The sequence below is a fragment of the Falco cherrug genome, chromosome 1 (genome assembly GCF_023634085.1).
Source record: "Falco cherrug isolate bFalChe1 chromosome 1, bFalChe1.pri, whole genome shotgun sequence".
Classification (NCBI taxonomy): domain Eukaryota; kingdom Metazoa; phylum Chordata; class Aves; order Falconiformes; family Falconidae; genus Falco; species Falco cherrug.
Genome location: NC_073697.1, coordinates 113,507,083 through 113,529,420, shown reverse-complemented (window position 1 = coordinate 113,529,420; position 22,338 = coordinate 113,507,083). Strand labels below are relative to the sequence as shown.

General features: G+C 46.2%; 1 protein-coding gene across 2 annotated transcripts in view; it reads right to left on the bottom strand.

Moving 5' to 3' along the window:
• Positions 1–18,207, bottom strand: part of WSCD1 (WSC domain containing 1) — a 32,679-nt gene extending 14,472 nt beyond the window's left edge. The window contains exons 1-5 of one of the 2 annotated variants that reach the window (XM_055700793.1): positions 18,136–18,207; positions 17,852–17,896; positions 8,188–8,884; positions 3,163–3,277; positions 1,215–1,399 (exon numbers count right to left, since the gene is read on the bottom strand). In XM_055700793.1, coding sequence (XP_055556768.1) covers positions 1,215–1,399; positions 3,163–3,277; positions 8,188–8,614 — 727 coding nt within the window. In that variant the 5' untranslated portion in view covers positions 8,615–8,884; positions 17,852–17,896; positions 18,136–18,207. The remainder of the gene's footprint in view (positions 1–1,214; positions 1,400–3,162; positions 3,278–8,187; positions 8,885–17,851; positions 17,897–18,135) is intronic. The other variant, XM_005439688.3, reaches the window with a different exon arrangement.
• Between the last annotated feature and the right edge of the window lie 4,131 nt (positions 18,208–22,338).

Sequence of the window (22,338 nt, the reverse complement as noted above, 5' to 3'; positions counted from 1 at the left end):
GTGATTAATACTTGTATTGGCCCTTCAGCTAGTTTGTGTCGGTGGGGTTCTTCAAACAGTCAAATATTAGGTATAACTAAGGGCAAACAAAATACAAATCTAGCTCCAGGCTAGACTAATTTGATTACTAATTCATTAACACTTAAGAAAAAAAATAAGTGCCGCCTTTTCCTGTGAAATATTCATATATATCTTATGCTGAAGATTTGAACAGTGATGCATGTCCTGGGAAACCTGCCAATGTGCCTGTCAGCCTGACACTAGCAATTTGGGTCTATGTACCTTTGATATATAATTTATATGTAGCTGGGTGGATTATTGTACAAACCTTGACTTGTCTTTAAGAAGAAATGAAGTACCGTCAATACTGGCACAACCTAAGGTCTTGGTGCTTCTTCTCATCAAATAACATCCGTAAGGTCTTGTGAGCTTGCCAAAGGGAAAGACTGCTCAGCTGTTTAGATATTTTATGTGCTTGGTGTTGCCCCAAAGCTTTATCTATTGTATCTCCCATGGTAGTTAATTGAATGACAAGTAGAGCAAGTGTTGTCCTCTAAAGCTGAAACAAAAATCCCAACTGCCACTAGAACAGAAGTCCTTGGACGAGCAAAACTCTGTGGTTTCATTTCTCTCACTTAGGAAGGCGATTGGTATGCCTCTCTCTCTCTCTGGTCTCTACTTATTCTTCTGCTGCAGTCACATAGCACTTACTTCGTTTAGGATGATTTCTGAGCTTAGGGTGGCATTGGTATGGGTGTTTTTCTGCCCTTCTGTTATAAGGCACCCACTTCCAGGGTTGTTTCTTAAACACCTGTGGGCTTGTCCCTCTGCAGTGGATGCGAAAGGGAGTAGTTTCTCAGCTGAAACTGTGCTGCTGTTCCAGTTGCTCAGCACTGTGTTCTGTTTCTTCCCCAGTGATGCTAAATTCCCACGTGGCAGCCCAGAGGCAGCCGCGCCAGGCACATCTCGCCACTCCGAGGCAGTGAGCAGAGCTGCTATTTTGGGGAGGGAACCAGGGACCGGACCAGCAGCAAATGGACACAGTGCCCCATGGGCACCTTTGTCCTTTGCTGTTTCAAACTCTGGTGACAAATGGAGCGAGACGAGCAGTGGAGACAGCCCACGTGCTCAGCCCGGCTGTGGCATCAACCCTGTGGGGCGAGTGTTCCTCCTGGGGAGAGCGGCTGCCTCTCTCCGGTCGCACACCCACTTACGTCGTCTTGCTCCTGCACGAAGCTCCTCCACCTTGTAGACAGAGAGCCGGTTCACCCCTCCGCAGACGGAGCCCTTCTCCCCCTTGCACTCGTTGTTGCACTCCTCGGGCTTCGAGGCGGTCACTGGGAGCTTGTTCCCACAGTAGCACTCTGCTCCGTACGCCAGGCCTGCGTAGGTGTAAGCCCTGTGGGGAACAAAACCAGGCACTGTTGGTACAGGCACCCCATCTAATCCTGAGTTTATACCTAATGAGGGCAGGAGCCTGACCTGGCCTATGGTGTACGCTTCTGCTGCCCTGCTGCAGAGAGGCAGCTGGCCGCGGGGACCAGCGCAGCCTCCTTGAGGCAGGCAGCCACCGCATCCCACAGGCAGTGGCAGGGAGCAGTGGTGGTCAGGGTTGGCCTGTCGCAGCCTGCCTGGGCCCAGGGTGCTCGTCGGGAGGGCGAAGCAGGCTTTGTCTCCCGACACAGGTGTCCGAGCGATAGCCCTGTCCCCAGCTGTACGGACGTGCCTGTGCCATCCCGCGGGAGCTGGGCCTGCACCCCCCCGGCACCACGGATTTGCTAGCCTCGCCGCTGGGAGTGACATTGGCTCCCGCCAAAGCTACCACCAGGTTTTGACCAGAAATGTTTAGAGCAGTTTAGAGTGACAGAAGAAAAGCCCCTTTCAGAGGTTCTGTCAACTGGCACTTAAAGTTGAGCATTTTGGATCCAGTCAGGCAATTTTTAGATGCTCAGACCAAGGCAAGGCTGTTGCTGGAACAGCAGGCGCAGGGCTCGCTGCCTCTCCCGAGGTGCCCGAGCCAGCGCTTGCTTCCCACCACCGCTCCGGCTCCAGGAGCTGTCACCGCAGGCTGCCAGCGCCTCCTATGCTGTGTGAAAGTGCTGTCTGGTCTGGGTGGGCTTGTGGCACAGGAGACGGCACTTGCAAGGAGGTGGCAGCCTGCCGTCACAGAGGCACAGACTCTTGGGTCCCCTTTGCAGGGTGAAGCACTCCCTTGGGCCTCTCATGTCAAAGGCGACCGCATGTCGTGCCCGTGCACGGTGCATGAGGGTCCCTGTGGCCAGGCCCACAGCTGAGCCTTCTGGCTGCACCAAGCCAGGGCTGGGTCTGTGTCTCCAAAAAGCATCTCATGCAGCCTGACGGTCTCTCCGTCTGAGAGTACTGTTTCCTTCGCCCAAGGGACAGCTTTGTCTGGAGCATCTCTGTGTGGCTGCAGGGGACTGGGCTGGAACAGGGATATAAAAGCCAGCAAGATAGGGTTAAGCTGCAGTTCAGGCACTCCTAAAGTGACGGGCTCCACTTGCACCACATTGCCCTACAGACCAAGGGAAGAAGATTTCACAGGAATAGCTCTAAATTGCATTGTTTCTTATGCTTTCCCTTATGCTTGGGAGCAATGGGAAGTCTTTTTCATAAATATTTTTATATAGTCGTGTCCCAGATACTAACGATTGTCTCTGGTCTGCATCCTGCCTTGGCTGACCAGGGCAGGTGGAGCGGTGGCAGGAACTATGCCTGTCTGTTCCCTGATGACTGGCAGCTCCCCAGCCTGTGCTGGGAATGGCTGCGCTCCTTCCCATGCACCTGGTCATCTTGCTCTCTCCTGTTCCTGGGAGTGTTAGTTTGTTCATAGTTTTTCCAGTATTATGAAAGATTTCGGTTACAGGGCAATATATAACAAAGACTATCTAACAAACCAGTAACTTTTGACCAGTACAACAGAAAATATATTGTAAGTAGCCATGCTATAATAAAAGAGAATAGGCAGCAGTGACATAGTCTACTTTAAGCAAAGTAGCAGAGCTACGCCACGCCTGAAGGTATGAGATAATCACAGTTTTCACAGATGCTATGTGTTTAACATATGCATGTTTTTCCCATTTCAAATTCAGTTCCACATAGTGTCAGAAAAGAGAAAACTTGCAGTGAAAAAATACCACTCACCTCTCAGCACAAGCTTCCTGACAGTGAGATACTGTCATTTTTCTTAAGTCATAAAACACAGCTCCCTTCAGTGTCCTCTCCCTCGAGTCATCACTGAAGCATCCCATGTAGGTGCCTGTGTACATGCAAGACCAGAGTTAGGCAATGTACATGGGATGGAGATGGGGGAGAGGCGGGGGGAAACATTCAGCGGCAATCCAGTGGCAAAAGCGGCACAAGCTGTCTGGAGTCCTGCCTGCTCTGCAGACCTGTCCACTGGTACTGAACCATGGTAGGTGTTATTGAAGGGGGGAGCTCGAATGCCCAATGGAAATGAGCAGAAGGGACTTCTTCCTCGCCTGGGTTACTTTAAGCAGGCTTGCTTTTGCAGATCCAGAGTCTGCAACGGCCCTGGAGCCACAGTTCCTGCAGGCAGCTGCTGCCTGCTCCGCTCCTGCCCTTCGGTGACAAAGCGTGGCGCGTTGCTAAAGTAAAGGAGAAGGTAGTCTTCAAAAAATGTATGAACTTTGAGACAGCTTGTTTTCTTGAAAATCTCTAGTTGATAATAAGATGGTGCAAAAGAAATATTAAGAAAATCAATTTTCTTTGGGTACATAGAGTTATATTAAAGCTATAATGGAAAGATAACTTCAGTCTTAACTAGGCAGCCCTGTCTAGCTATCGGATTGAACGATCTCTTTCTCTGCAGTGCAAATGAGTCTTTTAAAATATGTCTTCCTTTATTTAGCATATGAAAGATAAATATTTCTCTTAGAATGCATCCTATGTTAACCCTCCTTTTTGTTGTCACGAACAGAATACTGCAAAAATCCAGCCCATTTTTTAATATACGATTAGAAGGATGATGTGTAGTCCCACTATTATAAAGTAATTGTGTGTATATAAGTACATTTTATCATTAAAATATGAAGGAAAAAAGGAAATTTGATTTTAGAAGTAGCAGTATTGAGATGATAACACAGGGAAATTAAATAACGTGAGCTGTGGACAGGAAGAGAATATATAATAAAAAATGAAACTGAAAGGCATTATACTAACAGTAAAATAATCCAAAGAAAAAGAAAGTTCAGGCCACTAACAGAGATTCTGCAGATAGGAATAATAAATCAAACATTTAAATATTACAAACACAACAGTAGATCCAAAGACCTGCACACTGGTAATTTGCAAACATGCAATTAGAAAATTCACAGGCTGTGAATATACACCCACAGCATGCTGTTAACGAGATGGGAGCCACACACCTGCAATAAGGATGTTCTGCATTTTACTGGAGACTTTTGATTTGGGTACTTCGGTTCAAACCAGCAGCAGCAGAAGACTCAGTGTGTGGGGCCAAAGAGCCCAAGCTGGGGGGTGCGGGCAGGCCAGCTGACACGGGCAGTATCCCCGCTCCTCCCTGCCTCCCCCGCCACTGCTGCCAGCCGGCAGCAGTAATATCTCATTCACATCCTCCTGTGAATGAGTCATGGAGAGACTCTGTGATCTTAGAGTGGAAAGTCATGTCAGCAAGCCAGTCCCTGCCACCTCTGCATCCTGTGCAATGGCATAACCAGGCCAGGGGAAATGATATGAAACACCCCATCTGCTGAAAGCCTTCATAACAGAAATTTTTCATTTTTTACATAACAAATTCCTGGTTTTATCTGTAGCACTAGAAGTATTTGCCGGTCTTCCTGGCAGGACAAGGTGTGGTCCCTACCCTGAGCCACTTGCCATGTAAGCAGGCAAGATAGCTTGAAGTGGAGCTAAGAAAAAAAAAAAAAAAAAAAAAAAAAAAAAAAAAAAAAAAAAAGGACAACTTGAATTCTCTTACCCAAGGCTGCGTGATCCTGTGTGGACACAGAGCAAGGCAAGGTGGGGCAGGGGTGGGAGTGGGAGGTGTTCACAGTATGCTGGAGCAGATGCCATCATTTTTGCCTCAGGTTAAGGGTCTGCCCTGGGAAGCCTGGTGACGGCTGGCTCACAATCCCCGTGCCTGAGCAGGGGCAGAGCAGCCGTGCTGTGTCAGGAGGCATGTCGGGCATTATTAGGGTGGCACTGGTGAGGAGGGCACAAACACAGCCTCTGTGATAAGGTAATGTACGCTTTACTGAGCGGGAACCACAGGGCAATGCTGAAACTTTAACAAGCATTACAGCAACAGAGGAATTCATTATATCTTGGAAGGGATCCATAATGAGATGACTAGCCTGTAAGTTTACTATGGGGGGGGGGGGGGGAGGAGGCAGGAAGAAGACATGCTCTACATAGGTAGTGAAATTTTTAATTGATAATTTCCAAAAACATTCCAGTCCAGTGCTTGTTAACAGTACTGTTATTAATAATGTCACTTCATGCTCAGTCAGATATTGAAATGGTGCATATTTCAGTCAGCATAATTCAGTGAGATGCAGCAGTAAATAGTCCTTCTGGCTCCTCTCAGTCACCAGTCAGAACCTGAACAAGGCACTAGTCTCAACTAACTTTATCAATAAATTTCAAAACTAATCTTTTTGGTTTTAACTGAAGTTTTTAAAGAACAGGTTCAAACTCTGGCTGATATTAGAGTAGCTTATAAAGACTCATCAAGTTTCTCTACTCTTTCTCTATTCTTTTGTTCATTGGGGGGAAAAGAAAGTCACCAAACACAGCAGGGACTAGAGCAGCCCCAGCAGCTACAGTCCGCGGACAGAGAATCTGCCGTGCTGTCTTTACACGGTCAGGACTGGGGAAGAGGCAAAGCCAGAGGGCTTGTGGGCGCTCACCGAGCTCAGCCAGCCAGGTTTTCTTCGTTGAACCCACTGAAACTATCTGTGCTACCAGAGCATGTGCAGCATGGAAGTACAAAATCACAGGGTATCCAGAGCAAGGGAACGTAATGTACCCGGTATTATTTTATCACTTGCTTGTCCTCCCTGGCCCCCTCAAATCTCCCAACATGGAACAGCAGGCTTGCCTAGGTAGCACCCTGCCTGGACCCCTCCTTGTTAAATCATCAGCTGCTACTGCACAGCAGAGACCAGGGTGCCTGCTGCTTGCAAAAGTGTGAAAAAGTAATATTTTGTAAATATTAAATACTTTTTTAATGAGGTACACATACAGAAGTGGTAGCCTGCAGGGTTCATGTTACTCTTTTCTGCAACTATCCATGAAGAGCTTATTTAAAGTGGATGGTGACTAAGTCAGCAAAAGATGTATATTTGCTGAAGGTGAAGGCGCATCTTCCTCCCGCAGAGAGCCGATGGTGTCTGCGTCCTGCCCTTCCCAGTGGGGACAGGGATGGGGACAGAGCCCCTCCCCAAAGTTTTCTGCTGCCCTGCACCAGGTTTGGTCACTGATGCATGGGATGGAGCAGTTGTAACCTTATGATCTGTGCTGTTCCAGGGGCTGTTGTTAGGCTCTGAGGTCCCAGGCTTTGTGCTCGGGGCACATCACAAAGTGCAGTAGGGTTCTCTGGGAGACATCTGCACTTTGCAGCCTCTCCTCTCTGCCACCAAAACCTGCTACAAATGGGATGTTACAAAGCACCGGTGGAGCACTCATGGAAGCTCCAGATCGATGTTTCAGGTAACTCCAGTGGTTACAGTTTGCCTGGCTCACGTTGTGTGACTCATCTCCCATACACCATCACTATCACCTTCTTATTCCCATTTCTGACAAGTCAGTCAGTAGGAGTTATGAGGTGGCACCCATTTTGTGGGGATTTTGCAGAAGGTGCCCCTTTGTTTGGGTAAATTTATTCAACAAACTAAGAAGCAGTTTAGTTATGTGGTGTCTAGTCATCCAGATCCCACTCCTTTTTTATTGTCGGTGAAACATCCCCAAGAACAACTAGTTCTAAAAGGCAAAGGATGAAAGATTGCAAACTCGTGATTTGATGCTGCAGGTTTGAGAGCATGGTCAGTCAGCTAGCTTGAATCCTGATGCTTTCTGTGTTGGGTTCCTCATGGGGATGCTCAGCCGTCAGAGGTGACTGCAGAGCTGGGGCTCCAGCTCCCCGTTGCGTGGTGAGCTGCTCAGCTGTGTAACAGCTCAGCGCTGTGGGCATCCGGCTCTGTGCACCTCTCCGGAGAGCATCGTGGGTCCAGTGAGGGGATGCAGTCCCAAACTTAGCTGGGGTGATGCAGCTCTCTGGAGGGTCATGAGGGTGTAAAGCCATGCAGGAAATGTGAATATCTACAGACTCCTGTTTTGCTGCTTTGCCTGCTCTGAATAATAGTTTATTAAAAGCTTTCCTACTGAACGAACCAAAGCAGTCCATGCATGTATTTATCAGCGGTGCTTGGGGCAGCACAATCAGGCTTACAGTGAAGTGAACTCACTTTTCTGTCAAACCTGAATGGCTTTCCATTTGGGTTGGAAAATGTAGAGTTTTGTACCCAGTGCTCTGGCCACTGATGCACTACACCTGTTCAGCGGCGTGAATTCCCCTTGTGTTCCCCTTGGCCTGTTGCAAATTTCCAGCAAATCTGCCAAACACTGGGAGCATGTCTCCAGTTCAGAAGGGTTGTATGGCCCACATCTTGTCCCCCTAAGGACAATGTGTTTGCAGAGGTGGTCACAGGGGGTAGGTCAGGAACAGTGAGTGTGTTTGCAATAACAGAATTTGGTATATGCTAGAAAGCTTTAGCAGTGAGGAGGCACTTCTAGACTTAAGGTGTTGCGTGGTTTTGGGTAGTTAATTTAATGAAATCCACTTTTAAAGTGATTCCCATTCTGAGAAAGAAAATCAGTTAAACAGTGTTCATTTCTGCATGCTTGAAGAGAAAATAATGTAAATTAGGGAAGCATATTTCACTGGGCTTCTGCTCAATCAATAAAAATACTTTTTGGAGGAAGTTACAGCCAGCATGACCAGGGACACCAGGACCATACTTTGGCCTGTGGATATGCTTAAGAACTGGTTTGAAAGTGGTGATGAGCCAGGAGGAAGGCATTGCTGCAGGGGCATTGTGGTGCTCGCCCATCTCTACCTGGGACAGTCCTAGGGGGACGTGCAGTTTATACACATGCCAGAAGACAGGGCAGGGGTACTTCCCTTACCTTTGTGTTCAGCAGTGTGCTTCATTGCTTTAAATCCTGCTGTTTGCATGGGCTCCTGATCGCTGATGAACCTGTGAAACCACCTTCTTCTCAACTGCCTGAGCTCCGAGTTGCGGGTCACGAGCCACCGTGGGCTGTGCTGCTGGTCCAGGGCTGGCTCCTGCAAAGCGTCCATGCCCACCAGCAGCCTGGGACCGGGGCGGGGGTTTTGCAGCATCCTGGGGTCTACAATCCCTACCCCAGCCATCCCATCCAGCACTGGCAGGGCCTGGTTAGTGGAGGTCCCACGCGAACCTTGCTGGATAACCAAATGGGTCCTCTGTAGCAGCAGGAGGCTGCCAGCCATCAGGTAAGCTGCTGTGAGGAAGAAGAGCAAAAACTGGGTCCGACGGAGAAACTTCTGTAGCCTGAAGAAAGCTTTGGCCATGCCCTTTTTGAAACTGGGCCCTTCACGCCTCCTGACAGGCCCCTGAATCTCCGTCTGGCTGGACACTGGTTCCTCCCATAAGTTCAGCCCATCACTTCGGTGCCTTCTCCTGCTGAAAAGCCTTCTTGCCGGATGGCCGTGGCAGACAGAGCAGCCTGGCGCGGCACTGCTGCCGGCCTCAGGCGCCTGCCTGGCCGAGGGGCCCCACACGCACCCAGGGTGATGCCATTGTTGTGCTCTGCTGAGCTGCTTGACAGACGATGCTGAAACCTGAAATACCAAGGGGCAAGGTTGGTTCACATCCAAATAGAAAATACCCATCATCAGGGTGACTATTTCCCACCCCCCTCCTTCTTTTTAGCTCAGCTTTTCTCCATCTGTTGTTTATAATTACGCACTTCAAAAACTAGAATCCAATGAGAATGATCGATTAAGCAAGAAGCTAGTTTCAGATCTTCAGCCTTACTTTTTTTTTTTTTTTTTTCCCTTCTCTCTTTTAACTTGGAGTGAAAAAGAAATACCTTTATGATGAGGTTATTTCTCTTGGGATGTTTGGGAAAAAAGTTCTTTGTTTTCTTTTGTCAATAGCTGACATCTCCATTCTTTGTCACTGCCTGGAACAGACAGCCACAGTATAGGCATCTTTTTAGGAAGGTATTATCAGATTCCTTCCTTTCAACTAGACAGTAGCTAAGCTACAAATGCAGATCAGAAGGAAACAGCAGTGTGGGTGTGTGTGGGAAAAAAAAGATTGCATCAACTCACAATAGATAAGATTATTAATCTCTTTGCAGCGCAATAAAGCCAGGCTTTATGCTGGAAGGATATTTGACGATTGTGTACTTACAGAGCTTTGTGAGTTGCTGTGCATGTTGCTTTAAAAGAAACTAGAGATCCTGCTATTTTTTTAGTAGATTTCTGTTGCCAAATATTGAGGTGTGGATGCCATGGATAAAAACTAGTGAATGTTTGGAAAAAAATAATTTCAGGTTTCACCAGATATCTCTTGACTGCTTCTGAGCTTTGCAGGCTTTAGTTGTGCTGGTGTATACCATGATGGGGTTGTCTGGGCAAGAAAAGCTCCTTTGTGCTCTAGGGAACCTTTAACCTCCCGCAGCAAATAAAAGCTGGCATCTCCCCATAAGTTCCTGTTTTCCCAGTCAATCACTTCTCTGTGGAGCCAGGCAAGTGTTGAGAAAAGATGCAGTGTTTTCCAGAAAAGAAAATATTATGGCTTTTGCTTAACTTGTAATTGGGGCACACTGCTGAAATCCACAGTCCTGGCACAGAAACGTCCCTTCACTGTACTTCTTGTTTTGGTATCTGATTTAAAGTATTGTGGATGTTCACTTATGCCTCTTTCTTAAATAGATGTTGCCAATTAAGTCTCCATCCATTCCCTTTGTCATTTAGTTGTGGAACTTCTTTCTATCTTAAGCAGAAATCAAAAACAAAGCTCAAAAACTTGCAGACCAAAAATATATTAAAGCTCAGCTGCATCTTTTGTCAATGGAGCCTGAATTCCTTTTGTGTGACCTTTCAGCCTCCGTTGCTAAATGGGGTTGGCTCAAGGCAGGAGTCCCCGTTTTCTAATCTTACAAGATGGGTGGTCTGGAGGACCTGATTTAGGTGGCTTTTAGAATGTTTTTTTGTTAAAGTTCATGTGTCATGGTCTCAATTGTATAGGGCTGAGTAATATCCAGAAATATTCTATGTGTTTATTGCTACGCTTTCTCCAAGAACTCGGGAGAGTGAGCAGGTGCAAAGGGCTTCAAGGCCATAGCATGTTGTAGTAAATTAAGACCACTTTCTCTACTGTGGAAGTTGACACCCACCCCCCGCTTCTGATCAGCTCTAAAGCCAAAGAAAATGCATTGATTTACAGTAGCTAAAGAGCTGACCCTTAAAGTTAAATTACTGAAAATCTCTGATCAACGTTGTGAGTGCTCAAGAATTACAGTAAAGGGTCAGAAGTACCTAGGCAGATGAACAGGAAATTAGCCATAATTAGATACTGCTGATTGTTACTGTGCTAATTTATCTGAAGAAATACTGTCTGTCAGCATAGGTATGATTTGATACACTAGTTGTTCCTAACGTGGGGCTACTGAAAACTTGAGCTATTCCCAAAAGAGGCTGTCTAATTGAAAAGAAAGATGTGTGCATGTATTAGCCATTTGAGATTCTAACTGGGAAATTACTGTGCTCCTTACAGCATACAGTATTTTGAGGAAGGCTTGGCCAACGGAGGAGGCAGCTGCATGCTTTGGCACCTGAGCAGACAGCACACTGTTTGAGCTGTCATCTATAATGCAAAGGTATGGCTCTTAATAAAATGCTGCCGCAAACCCTCGTAGGTGCGATGATAGTGGCAGCAATCACATAGGTTTTCAAAAGGTTTAAGATTTTTTTTTTTCTTTCCCGCCTAGTAGCAAGATGAGGCTAGATAAATTTGTAAGACTTGCAGTCATCTTTATCCAACTGTAATTCCGGGTTTCGTAGCTGTTTTGATTTGCTCACAAAGTGAGCAAAGCTCTCAAGTGCTCCCCAGTCATTTGCATTGGAAGGTGCTGCGGTGGCTGGGACCCTTCAGGCATTGCCAATCCACAGTGCCGAGAGTGGCAGCTTCGCTGGAGAAGGAGCATCGAAGCCGTGTAGCCATGGTCGGGCACATTATACTTGAAAGTGCATCACCGGCCCAGTTTAGTCCCTTTTAGTGCTACTGCATGCATCTTTCAGCAAATTTCAGAAAAGTTCCTTCATGTTTGCTGTGAGGTAGTGGGGAACAGCTGGAAGTGGTGTCATCCCCAGACAAGAGGCTCTGCCACTTTTCTGGGCAGCGCACGGCAATGCCTCCTGGTGCCAGGGGAGGTGGATCTGGCCACCGTCTGCCCAAGCAATGGCTATGCAGGGTGCGATGTGCTGCCTCCCACATTAGCAGGATGGAAAACCTGCCATGCATCAGCAGAACTGGAGTTACTACCCAAGATAGCAAACCTAATTTAAATATGCAGCAAGCTCTGCATCCAAACATCAAGAAACATTTGGCATTGCTCCTGTTGCTCTGCCTAGTTTGTTTATTTATTTACTTACTAAGGAAAAGCTGCTTCTGGGTCTCAAAAGGCTAACTTTTCCCTTGCCCAGTGGTTGAAAAAGTTTAAATGATACAAGCCAATTTTACTGCAGTCAATATGACATATATCAATTACCTCCAGATGCATTCGCCCTCAGTACAGTTACCATGACAGTACGTTGTAGTAAAAACCAACCAAATAAATAAGCAGACTCTCCGCCCACAGCAACTGCTGCAAATGTGCAACTCAAAAATTAAACGTTGCTTTTTACTGGGGAAATAGCAGAGAATGCTGCTGACATAAAAAAAAGTCATTTGTTTTTTCCATAAATGGCATATTGCAATATCATCAAAGTATGCCTAAAAGAATTGAAATGCATCACTTTTGATGATGATATTAAAAAGGAAAGAGTGAGGAAGATATGAACTACTATCTGGTAATAGAAAATGTATCATTTATCTGTTTCATACATGTTTCACTTAAAAAAAATAAAGGAAAATGGAAGAAAAGTAGAGTCTTCTGTTCCTATTTATCAGTTCTCAAGCCAAAGGGGTTTTAGGACCATATTAGTTGAGAGTTGAGTTAGTGAAATCATAAAATGATAATTGAAAGGACTTCGAGATGGGCAATGAGAACAGTTAAACAGCAGAGAAGACCTCTAGGTGAAGAGAACAATGAAAGGGTTAACGCTGCAACGAGGAAAAAAAGGAAAATAATAAGTAGTGGTGAGGCTCAGCTGTGGAGATGGTGAGCAGTAGTACAGAAGATCAGCTGGGTACTGTGCCTTCAGCAGGGAAAGGATCACTTGCACCACTAAAATGGTGGTGCATCTGGTGGCAATGTTTTTATGAAATAGATAATTATCTGGTTATTGAGGGCAAGAATTTTATGTGGCTCAGAAAAACACTGAGTGATTTTATTTTATGAAATAAGGATTTTTTTCACTTTACTAGTCACAGGTAAATTTTTAGCTATTGGGAACTCATAACCATTCAGTTGTTTGAATGGCATTTTTAGCTGTTTGTGCCTGAAATTTTTTGACTGGAAACGTCATTAGAAAAAATAGTTTGAGGGGTTTTTTTTTCTGTAAGATCTCTATATATGCCAGCAGGATTGAATGTAGAGCTGAAAAATGCATCTTACCTGACATCCCAGTATCTCAATATAGGAATCTGTTCCAATCAGTTTCCTAAAATGGATAACGCTGTGATTCTTCTTGCTATCTCTGGGAAAGCCAACATCTTAAAAGAAAGATCCCTCTAAATCTGCTGTGACTTGATCACCAGTGGATTTGCTGGCTGGTAGCCAAGATTTCAGAGCGCTGTCCCCGTGCTGGGGAATGCTCCCGAAAACTGTTGCAGGTGGGTTATTTGTTTATTCAGGTGCTGTCAGGCTTTGGAGCGCATGGTGCTGGGTGCCAGCTGTAAGAGATGCTTTCCCAAAGGCTTTCCACAAAGCTGCAATGCTCAAACAAGGCATGGTCCTACCAGCATCCACAGAAAAGCTGTTTTGCTTTTCTGAAGCTTTCCTGCAGGCCACGCTGCTCAGAGCCTGCTCCTGTGGGATCTTGTCATTGCCCAGGAGAGTGGGGTGGCAGAGGCAGCAATCCTTGAGGGAACTTTAGTGTTATCCTCTGAATTAGTGGTATCATCTGAAACAAGCTCTGGCAGCCATGTAGTGCCTAGCTCTGAGTACGTCTCTCAGCAGGCAGCTGGCCATTTTCAAGAGGATGCAAGGTCCCTGGTTGAACATGCTCTAGACACTGGGAACAGCCACTGTGCCTGGTAAAGGATAAAGTATCTTTCTAGAGCTCTGTCAATATCTCATAAAAACAATGTGGTTAACAGGTAGGGGAACACCTGCACCACTGATGTGTCTGTGGGGAGCTCTTTTGGGAAGGATGCAGAGAAGGGAGTTGTCTGTGTGTGCTAATCATTTCAGGCCATGCTGGAAATACGCCTTTCCCTTGGTGTCTTTATAATGCTATGAGGTTATACACAGCCTTGAGACATCCCAAAGCACAGGCTGTGAACTTGGTACGTTGCATCTCAAAGTGCGCTGACAGGACTAAACACCAGACCTGAGGTGTTTCCAATTTGAAGTGCTGGTTTTCTTTTAATCCTTATTTTTCATTTGTTACATATATAATACCAGATGTATAAATACCACTAAAAAATTGCTATAATGAAAAGCAGGTCAGTGCCATGCTTCCAAAATGATCTCGTAGAGTGTGACAGAAGATGTCACACTAGGCAGCTGCATTAATATATTTGTAAAGAGAAATAGAAGAAAAATTGTAAAGTTCTTGAAAATTCTACTCCCCTAGCTAAAGGAATAGTTACAGCATTTTTAAGAGAAGACTGAATACTTTCAGTGGTGCTGTGAAAGCTGGTAAAAGCTGAAGACACTGAAGAACAGCCCTAGACTTGCAGATGAAGAGTTGCTCTGTTGAGGACTGTCACTTAATAGGTTACTCAGTGCAGAAACTTAGGTCAATGCTGCATTGACAGCTGCAGCTCATCAATAGCTGATTTGTCTAAAGACCAGCAGGATTTTGCAAATTCAGAGTTCTTGGCATGGAAGCAAGACTGTGTTTTCTATTGTAAACTGAAGGGAACTGGACTCATGAACACTATTTTTAGAAAAATCCATCCCTCTTCCACTTTTCTGCTTTCTTTTGGCAGCTTTCTTTGAGGACAAACGTAGTGGGTTAGGATCTAGCTGGAGGATTGTGTCTTGCAGCCGTTCTTTTGGATACACAGTGCTATTTTCTTGAGGCTGTTTGGAAAGTCAAGGCCGACGTCATACTGTGTGAATGTGTGTAGGAAGAAAAACTCTTGGGAAGCCCCAAAATTAATGTCAGGATCCTATCAAATATTTGCGGTTCCTTTATTCAAATAGCTAAAAGCATCCTGAGTAACCCTGAGTATCTGCCTCTGTTGGTCCTGAGATGGCCAACAGCAAGTGCTTCTCACAGCCATACTTTCATATGTGGCCAGAGCCATTGCTTGAGTTTTGGGAAAGGGGTTAAAAAAAGACTACAAAGGTGGGCTGTCTGAGCTCTCCCCTCATACCTTGAATGGAGTCGACAGAGGAATTCCATATTATCCCAGTTTCCAAACCATGCAAAAAGAGAGAAAAATGAAAATGTGGATCCACATTTGTGTGGAAATCAGACATGCTAAAAGTTAAGTTTAGAAGATACGTCCTGGTACTCTTACTGTCTTAAGCCTAAATCCACTCAGATCAAGATACAGGTTGATGCTGATGAATTTTAGCTCAGGTCCATTTTTAGTTTTTCTGGCTCTTAAGAAAACATCATGCAGAATTGTCTCACTAACTTAACAGTGTAATTTAGGAATTCATGCAAAGGAAAGAAGAAGAGGTGATTTTGTAATTCTGTCACCTTTCCTAGGATGTTCTTTCACCAAAAAGAGAGGAAATTTTCAATGAAGGGTTAGTATAATATTAATTTCCTTAACCAACTTAAATGTGTACTTTTCTATGAGAAAGGGTCTATGGAATATAACCTGATCATTGACCTTTCTGGCAGTTACAATGCAATGCTCAAATGAGACCCATCTAGAGTCCAACAACCTGGCCTTCCCAGAGCATTTGGCTGCAGATGGAGAGGCAGAAACACCCTCCAATTCTGGCCCTGGGCAGACATTCGCCCCGCGCTCTTCCGATAAACCCGCAGACGAAGCTTTTATCACAGGCCCTGGAAGAACCACAGCCACCGTCCCAGCAGTGCATAGCCGTCCTGCACGGGCAGGACCAGGAGACAGCCCTGGCACAACTCAAGCCGCACACAGCAGCATGCCACAGAGCTCCACCAGCTGCCACAGCTCACACCAGTCCTATTGCTCTCCAGTTTTCTCACCCCTGCCCTTCCTGCAAGGCAAGTGGAAAACTCAGGTTGCTTTTCTTCATTGTTCCAAGGCAGGAATGTCTAGCTCAGGCATGCAAAGCTGGCTATGAAGTAGTGCCCATGATTTGCTCATGGATATTCTGCATCAAGCTCCATGTGAAACACACCATGTCAGTCAGTTCTGCTGCTGCAGAACTTGCTGAGGGTTTGTATTTAAATACAGTAAAAGGGTTTCTTCCTCATCTCTTCCCAAGTCACCTCCGATAGTTTGATTTGGAGAATAATTTCACTTTCAAATATTTCTAGAAACTTTTCCACCCCCTTCCCATCAAAATGCAGCTTATAATCTAGGAATTTTCAGTAATGAGGTGGCCAATGAGACATAAGTGAAGGGACCTTCAGCCTGCCCTGACCACTGAAGCTCCGGTGTGTCATGCCAGCTTCCCTACCAAGAGATCTGGCCTTGCTGTCTGGGCTTTCAGAAACAATAAGCACTTCTTCCAGCTTACGAAGTTTTACCTGCTGGAGGATTGATCTGTGCTGACTCCACGCACATCCCCCCTCATGAGCAACAATTTCCTGAAACAGTGCTGCTTTGAATATTACTTGAAGCACAACATAAGGTCTGCCAACAAACTAGAAATGAGGTACAAGCACCACAGTTTCTCCACATGCTGTAGTGGAAACATTGCAAGCTGAGAGGGCTTTCTGTCAAGTTTACTACTGCTTGCTACAAGTGCGCTTGCTACAAGATGTAATTAGATTGCAAAGTTATCTTTGGTGCTGATACCATGTTAAAACTGTTAAATAATGATGCATTGTGATAAATACAGCAGAAAAAAAGTCTTCATGCAGAGATAGCAGAAAGATGGAGAAAAAACTCTATAGTCCATAAACTAGTCAAATCAAGTTGAAAATACACAAGTTAAAAATATACATGATACTCACTGCATATTGTACATGGGAGGTGTTTTACAGTTGATGGATAATTCAGCTTTGGAAGTGAAAGGCAATGCCACAGAACAGAGCTGCAGCCTGAGGCTGGAGAGTCAGTGCTGACTTGTTCAAATTTGGTTGACGGCAGCTCTTTCACTAGATATTCCACTTTTTTGAGACCAATTTTCTAGCACAAGTAGGTGTGAATCTAGGCAGTGATTTTGTTGGTGAACACAGTCGCCTGTGGTGAGGGATGCAGAAGAGCCCACGGGAGGCAGCTGGGCCGGGAAGGCGTGTTGTGAGGCAGAGTGCTGACTTGGAAAGTGTTCCACTGACAGCTTGTCACAGAAAGCACACCATGGCGATATGGTATTTGTTCCATTAATCCAATACTTTCTACTTAGCTCAGTGAGAAAGTAATAATCAGGAGGTCTTATTCCATGCCAGTGTGGAAAAGATGCAGACATGTACATATCTACACTCTATATGTGTGCTTGCACACACATGTATATGTATGTGTGTATGCATTCGGTACACAGAGGGATGTGTACTCAAAAGATAACATGCGGTCTGCTGTCACCATTCACCGATAAACTGAGACCTATCAGCAAACAGTATTCTTGAACCTAGAAAGTATTTTGATCAGTAATAAAGCATTCATGCATAATGTACGTCCCTTTGATATTTAAGAACTCAAGCACCCAGCGAATGATGCTTTATCTGCAATTTCCAAAAAACTCCAACATGGTGCTGTAGCTGTAGGCTGAAGTTTTCCAAGGTACTGTTGTAAAATAGGTACCATATATTGATTTTTGTCTCAGCCCACAGTAGCTAGGGATGAGATCTTTTCCTGTGTGCAAGGAATTCTACTAGAATTATAATAACATGCAGATCTTTAACTAAATCATAGGTATTTAAGTGTCTTTCATAAACCCCTCGACATCCAAATTCCTGTGGCATCCACCTACTAAAAATTTTTACTCTATTTATTTAGCACAGTGATGCTTCAGAAATTGTTTAGAAAAGCCGAGCATTCTAGTCTGCCTCACCAGGCTATGTGACACAAACACACACTCACATTATCCATTCTTACTTTTCCAGTATAATGTTTCGTGGATGCCCAGAGAAGGGCATCTTGAGAGCAAACTGCAATTTATAAATAATGCAGCTAAGCCTCGTGTACTTAGATGCCATGGATAAATTTAATAAATCAAACAGCCATTCAGACTGTGATGAATGTTAATACCTCAGCCTCTGCAAAAAGTTGTCTGGTTATTACTTGTGTCAAGGCCAGCTGACAAGCAGCTTGCAGACACAGATAATGCAACTGTGTAAGAAAAAGAGGAAAAAACTCACGTTTCTTTTATGATCGAGGAACTCCGGTTGTAGCCAGGCAAAGTCCTAGACAATCCAGTGAAATATTATAAAAAGCTGTAATGCATATCTGGAAAGCTGATAAATCCTGTTCCCGCTGCCCTTCCCCACTAATCCTCCTCCTGCCTCCCGCGCCCAGCGCGCAGAGCCGTAATCCCGGAGCACCCCTCCGTGCTCTGCCTGGCTGCGTGGCACTCTGCTCCTCCAGCTGTTAATACCGGTAACTAACCCAGCCAACACGCAGCCCGCACATGCTCCCTGCTCACCACCGCCTGTCACGGTCCCTCGCCGGGGTCCCTCGCCGGGGTCCCTCGCCGGGGTCCCTCGCCGGGGTCCCTCGCCGGGGTCCCTCGCCGGGGTCCCTCGCCGGGGTCCCTCGCCGGGGTCCCTGCGGCTCACTGGGCCAGGGTGCCGGGGTCCTGCGCCGTGCCGGGGCTGGTGGGAGAGAAATGCTCCATGGCCTCCTGCGCCAACAGGCACGATTGGAGCAGCCTCAGTGCTGCACTGCCAGAATCCTCAGCCACAGTCGGTACACTCGTGTTTCATAACACTCCCCCTGGTCGGGGAAGCAGAGCCGCTCCTTTACGTCTGCTTCACGGAAGAGCTCTGCAGCCTTCCGCAGCTACAGACGTTTCCAGACCTATCCATACACTCTGTCTATATATTTGTCTAAACGCATGGATGGCTGCATAGGCAGATACCTAAGCAGCAGCAGCATGAAGACCTAATGTGATCAGCTGAACGGATGCTCCTGCGTTTGTTTCTCCATGCCTCTTCCCACTAGGGGCAGATCCCTCTGGAGCTGCTCCTCCGGAGACCCAGACCCCTCCCCAACAGGTGCAGAGGGTCCCAGGAAAGCGAGTCCCCAGCAGCCTTCCGGCACCAGCTCGGAGATTTCAGGCAGCAAATTGTTATTCTGGGCACAGGTGGATAGAAGTAAATTATTTATAAATGTGCAAGCTGAAAGGCAGTTTGCTTAGTGTCCTTAGGACTGCCTGCCCTGCTCTGCTGTCTTCGCTGCACATATGGACTCCTTTCTGCTACTGGTTCACATGGAGATTGATCAATTTATAATTATTCTTAAAGCATCTGCATTTAAATGGGAGTAGGCTGCACGCTTGTAACTGCATGTGGTTTTGCAGCACCCCATAGTCTCTGCATGTTTAAACAAAAGCTGTGGAGATTTGTCTCTTGGTGCCAAAAACGGATGCAGTTGTAGGGAGTGTGGGTCAGTAATGTCAGACCAAACACCTGCCAGGCTGTGAGAAAGCAGCACCCGGGGGGGTTCCTGGATCTGAAAGAGGGAATTTGGATGCCACTTGGGAACTGATCCTGTTTCCCTTCTGTATGCTGCACGGTACTTCATGCTCTGACCAGTTCTGTGGGTTTCAGTGATGCTGTGTGCATGGATCTCTCTCCACACAGCAAGCTCCGTGAGTGGGATCTGAACCCACCAACACAATGCTAACGCTGCTTAAATTACACTCAGCTTTCCCATCTCTGTGCAGTTTAGGCAAAGAGGGACCTGGTTGTTCGTTTCAGATCTCTGCATACGTGCTAGCTAATTTCAAAATCTTCTAGCTGCGAAGCGGAACTGGATTAGAAATGCTCCCAAAGACGGGAGCTATAGATTGATCTCGCTTGTTCGCCACCTTGCAACAAATAGCGCAGTGGTGCTGGAAAGGTTCAATCTTTAATTGGTGCCAGCATCAAGGGAGTAATTTTACCACATTTGTGTTTGCATTGCTTTAGTTCCACCTGTGTTTCTTGTCTTAGTAAGTAAACTGTGCTGTGCCTGGCTACTGAAGTTTCTCAGTTTACTTTTCCTTTCCTTTTTTGAAGGATGTTTTGTCGTGTTGTGTTTTGCTTTAAAAAGTCTGTTTCTAGCTACAGAACATGGGGAATAATTTTCAGTCATGGTAGACGAAAAAGAAGGACTTTGCATTTCTGCTCACTGCCAGATCCTTGACCCCCCCGCATCCCCTTTGCAAGCAGCTTTGGCTGGGTGCCGGGCAGGAAGCCTGGCTGGGTGGGCAGCAGAGCCCCCTCGCCTAAGCACTGAGCCCATGCAGGCGCTGTGCAGCAGGAGCAGAGCCCAGGGTGCTGCCGCCAGCACCCTGCACTCAGCGGCGCCTCTTCAAACAGCAACCGTAGTGCTCTGTGTGTTTCCAAGGGGCGAGGGGAGCGGGTGAGGCAGGCACCAGCGCCATGGGGGACAGCTGGGACATGGGGGTCTCCTTCCAGCCCTGCCCCCAAGGTCCCAGCGATCGTGGGCAAGCTGTGCATCCCCCAGCACTGTGCACCTTGTCCTGCTCTTCGCATCCCTTGCTGTGTCTGACTACATGCTGCGATGCTGTGAGCATGGTCTTTGGGGCTCGTGATAGAATTTGAAAAGATTGTATCATAATGACAATTGCAAGTCCATTTAGTCACAAGATATGCCTGTTGTTGTTGATGAGAAAAAAATGGCAGCTGCTGACAGGAGAACCTGCTATGAACAAATTTGCAATAGTTGCAATTAGTTTTCATATACAGAAATCCAGGAAGGATTTCAGGCTGTTACAACATTTGTACAAATCTGAAGATCCTTCAGACCTGGTAAAATGTGGAAACGAACAGTTAAAATGCTTTTGCTCTTAACAAATGTTTTCTGGGACCGAATGTATTGATAGGGCTGCAATTGTACAGTGATCTTGTGGATTTTGATTAGTGGAGGACTGCAAGACTTAACAATGTAACATTCAGATTTTAAAATAGTGATGGCTGGAGAAGTATTCTCTCCCTGAAAAGTTGTGCGTCTGTTAGATTGCAACCTATCCAACCTTTATGTGTGCATACAGCTTTAAGGCTGCAAAAGTCTGAAATTAATTTAATTTTACTGAAATTAAATTAATCAAATGTTTAATGTAATGACATTTTTAAATGTTATGCTGGGTTGGGGCCTAAATCAATAGAATTACAGGAATCTGCCCAGGTAAAGCAGTGGCAGGAAATGAAGTTCAGTGTTATCAGCAAGAAAAACGATGCTGAAAATGTACCAAACTCCTGCTTTGCACTGCAGCGTACCAGCGGTGCGACACTTGCACCAGTGCGGCTGCATCATTCAGCGCTGCAGCCATGAAAGCAAACCTCTCCTCCCGGACACCCGTGCCAGCACAGGAGCCCTTCCCTGGTGCAGTGGGTAGGAATGGAACGGGTGGCTGAGCTCTGCCAGGAGTGTTCTGGTGCTGGTGGGAGCAGGCACGCCGGTGGTGTGGGCAGCGTGGTCTCTGAAGGTGCGTGCGGGCAGGAACAGCCAGCTGGGACCTTTGCTACCAGAGCGAGTGCCAGCTCAGGTCTGCAACCGTCTGGCATGCTTCTGAAGGCGTTGCTGAGACCTGCTCGGCACGATGAGTGTGGCCTGGGGACACGCTATCGCTTTGACATACCATCTATTGTCAAAGATTTGATGTGAACACAACCACTATTGTTTGGGGGTCTTGTAGCTGCTCTGCCTTGATTTCTGAATTCAGGAAAAGCCCAGACAAACTGCTAGGTTTTATAAAACATCAGCCCTGCAGCACTGAGCCCTCTTTAGTGCCAGCTTGTTTCCAGGATTTTGTGTACAAAATACCATGCGCAGGCTTGCAAGTCCTGGTGCAGCCATGGGCAAGACCCCTGCTACCACAGGGTGACCCAGCCGAGGGGGCTATGGGCTGCAAGCAGCAGTGTCATGTCACTGCTCAAGATTCAAACCGGCACCACGTTGATGAGATCAGCAAGGAAAATAAAGGGACGGTAGGGTTTTATCCCCAGGGGAGATGGCAACACTCCTCTCTCCTGAAATTAGTGCAGTGGAGTATTTCGGGGTAGGGTAGGAGGTGCTCCGTGTCCCCTGCTGATGCTGCATTGCACTATGTAGCAGTCATGGGAGTGCGCTGTTGTGGGGGCACGGCTGCTCTGGCCCCTTGGAGCAGGCACGGGCAGCGGCAGCATGCGTGGTGCTCTGCACAAAGTTTCACTGGTTTGATTAACTTAGTTAAAGCAAGCAAAAGACTGTTTTCAAGCTTGCTTGATTATTTCAGTTTAGCTTGTCTAGAGAGACTGGCTAAGAAGTCAGTAAGCCCTTTGGACAGGATGATGTTAATAATCACAGGGAGCCGTGAAATCTCTGTTCTGTGAAGATGGGAATTATAATGTAGTTTCAGTAAACAAAACAAGGCATTCATAAATTGAAGTAAGGTTGTCCACATAAGGTTTGCAAAGGCTTAATTAAGTCAGCTGAATGAAATCAATATATACTTTTATTTATTTTATTTATACTATACGGATTAGATGCCATAGTATGATAGATATATCATATATATAGCATAGATAGGATGCTTTGCTGTCACTGTACTCAGCACTGATAAGACCTGCATCACATTGGACAGTCTCTTTTTATTTTTTTTAAAGAATTACTATTCTGTGATTAGATGATTAACAAATCT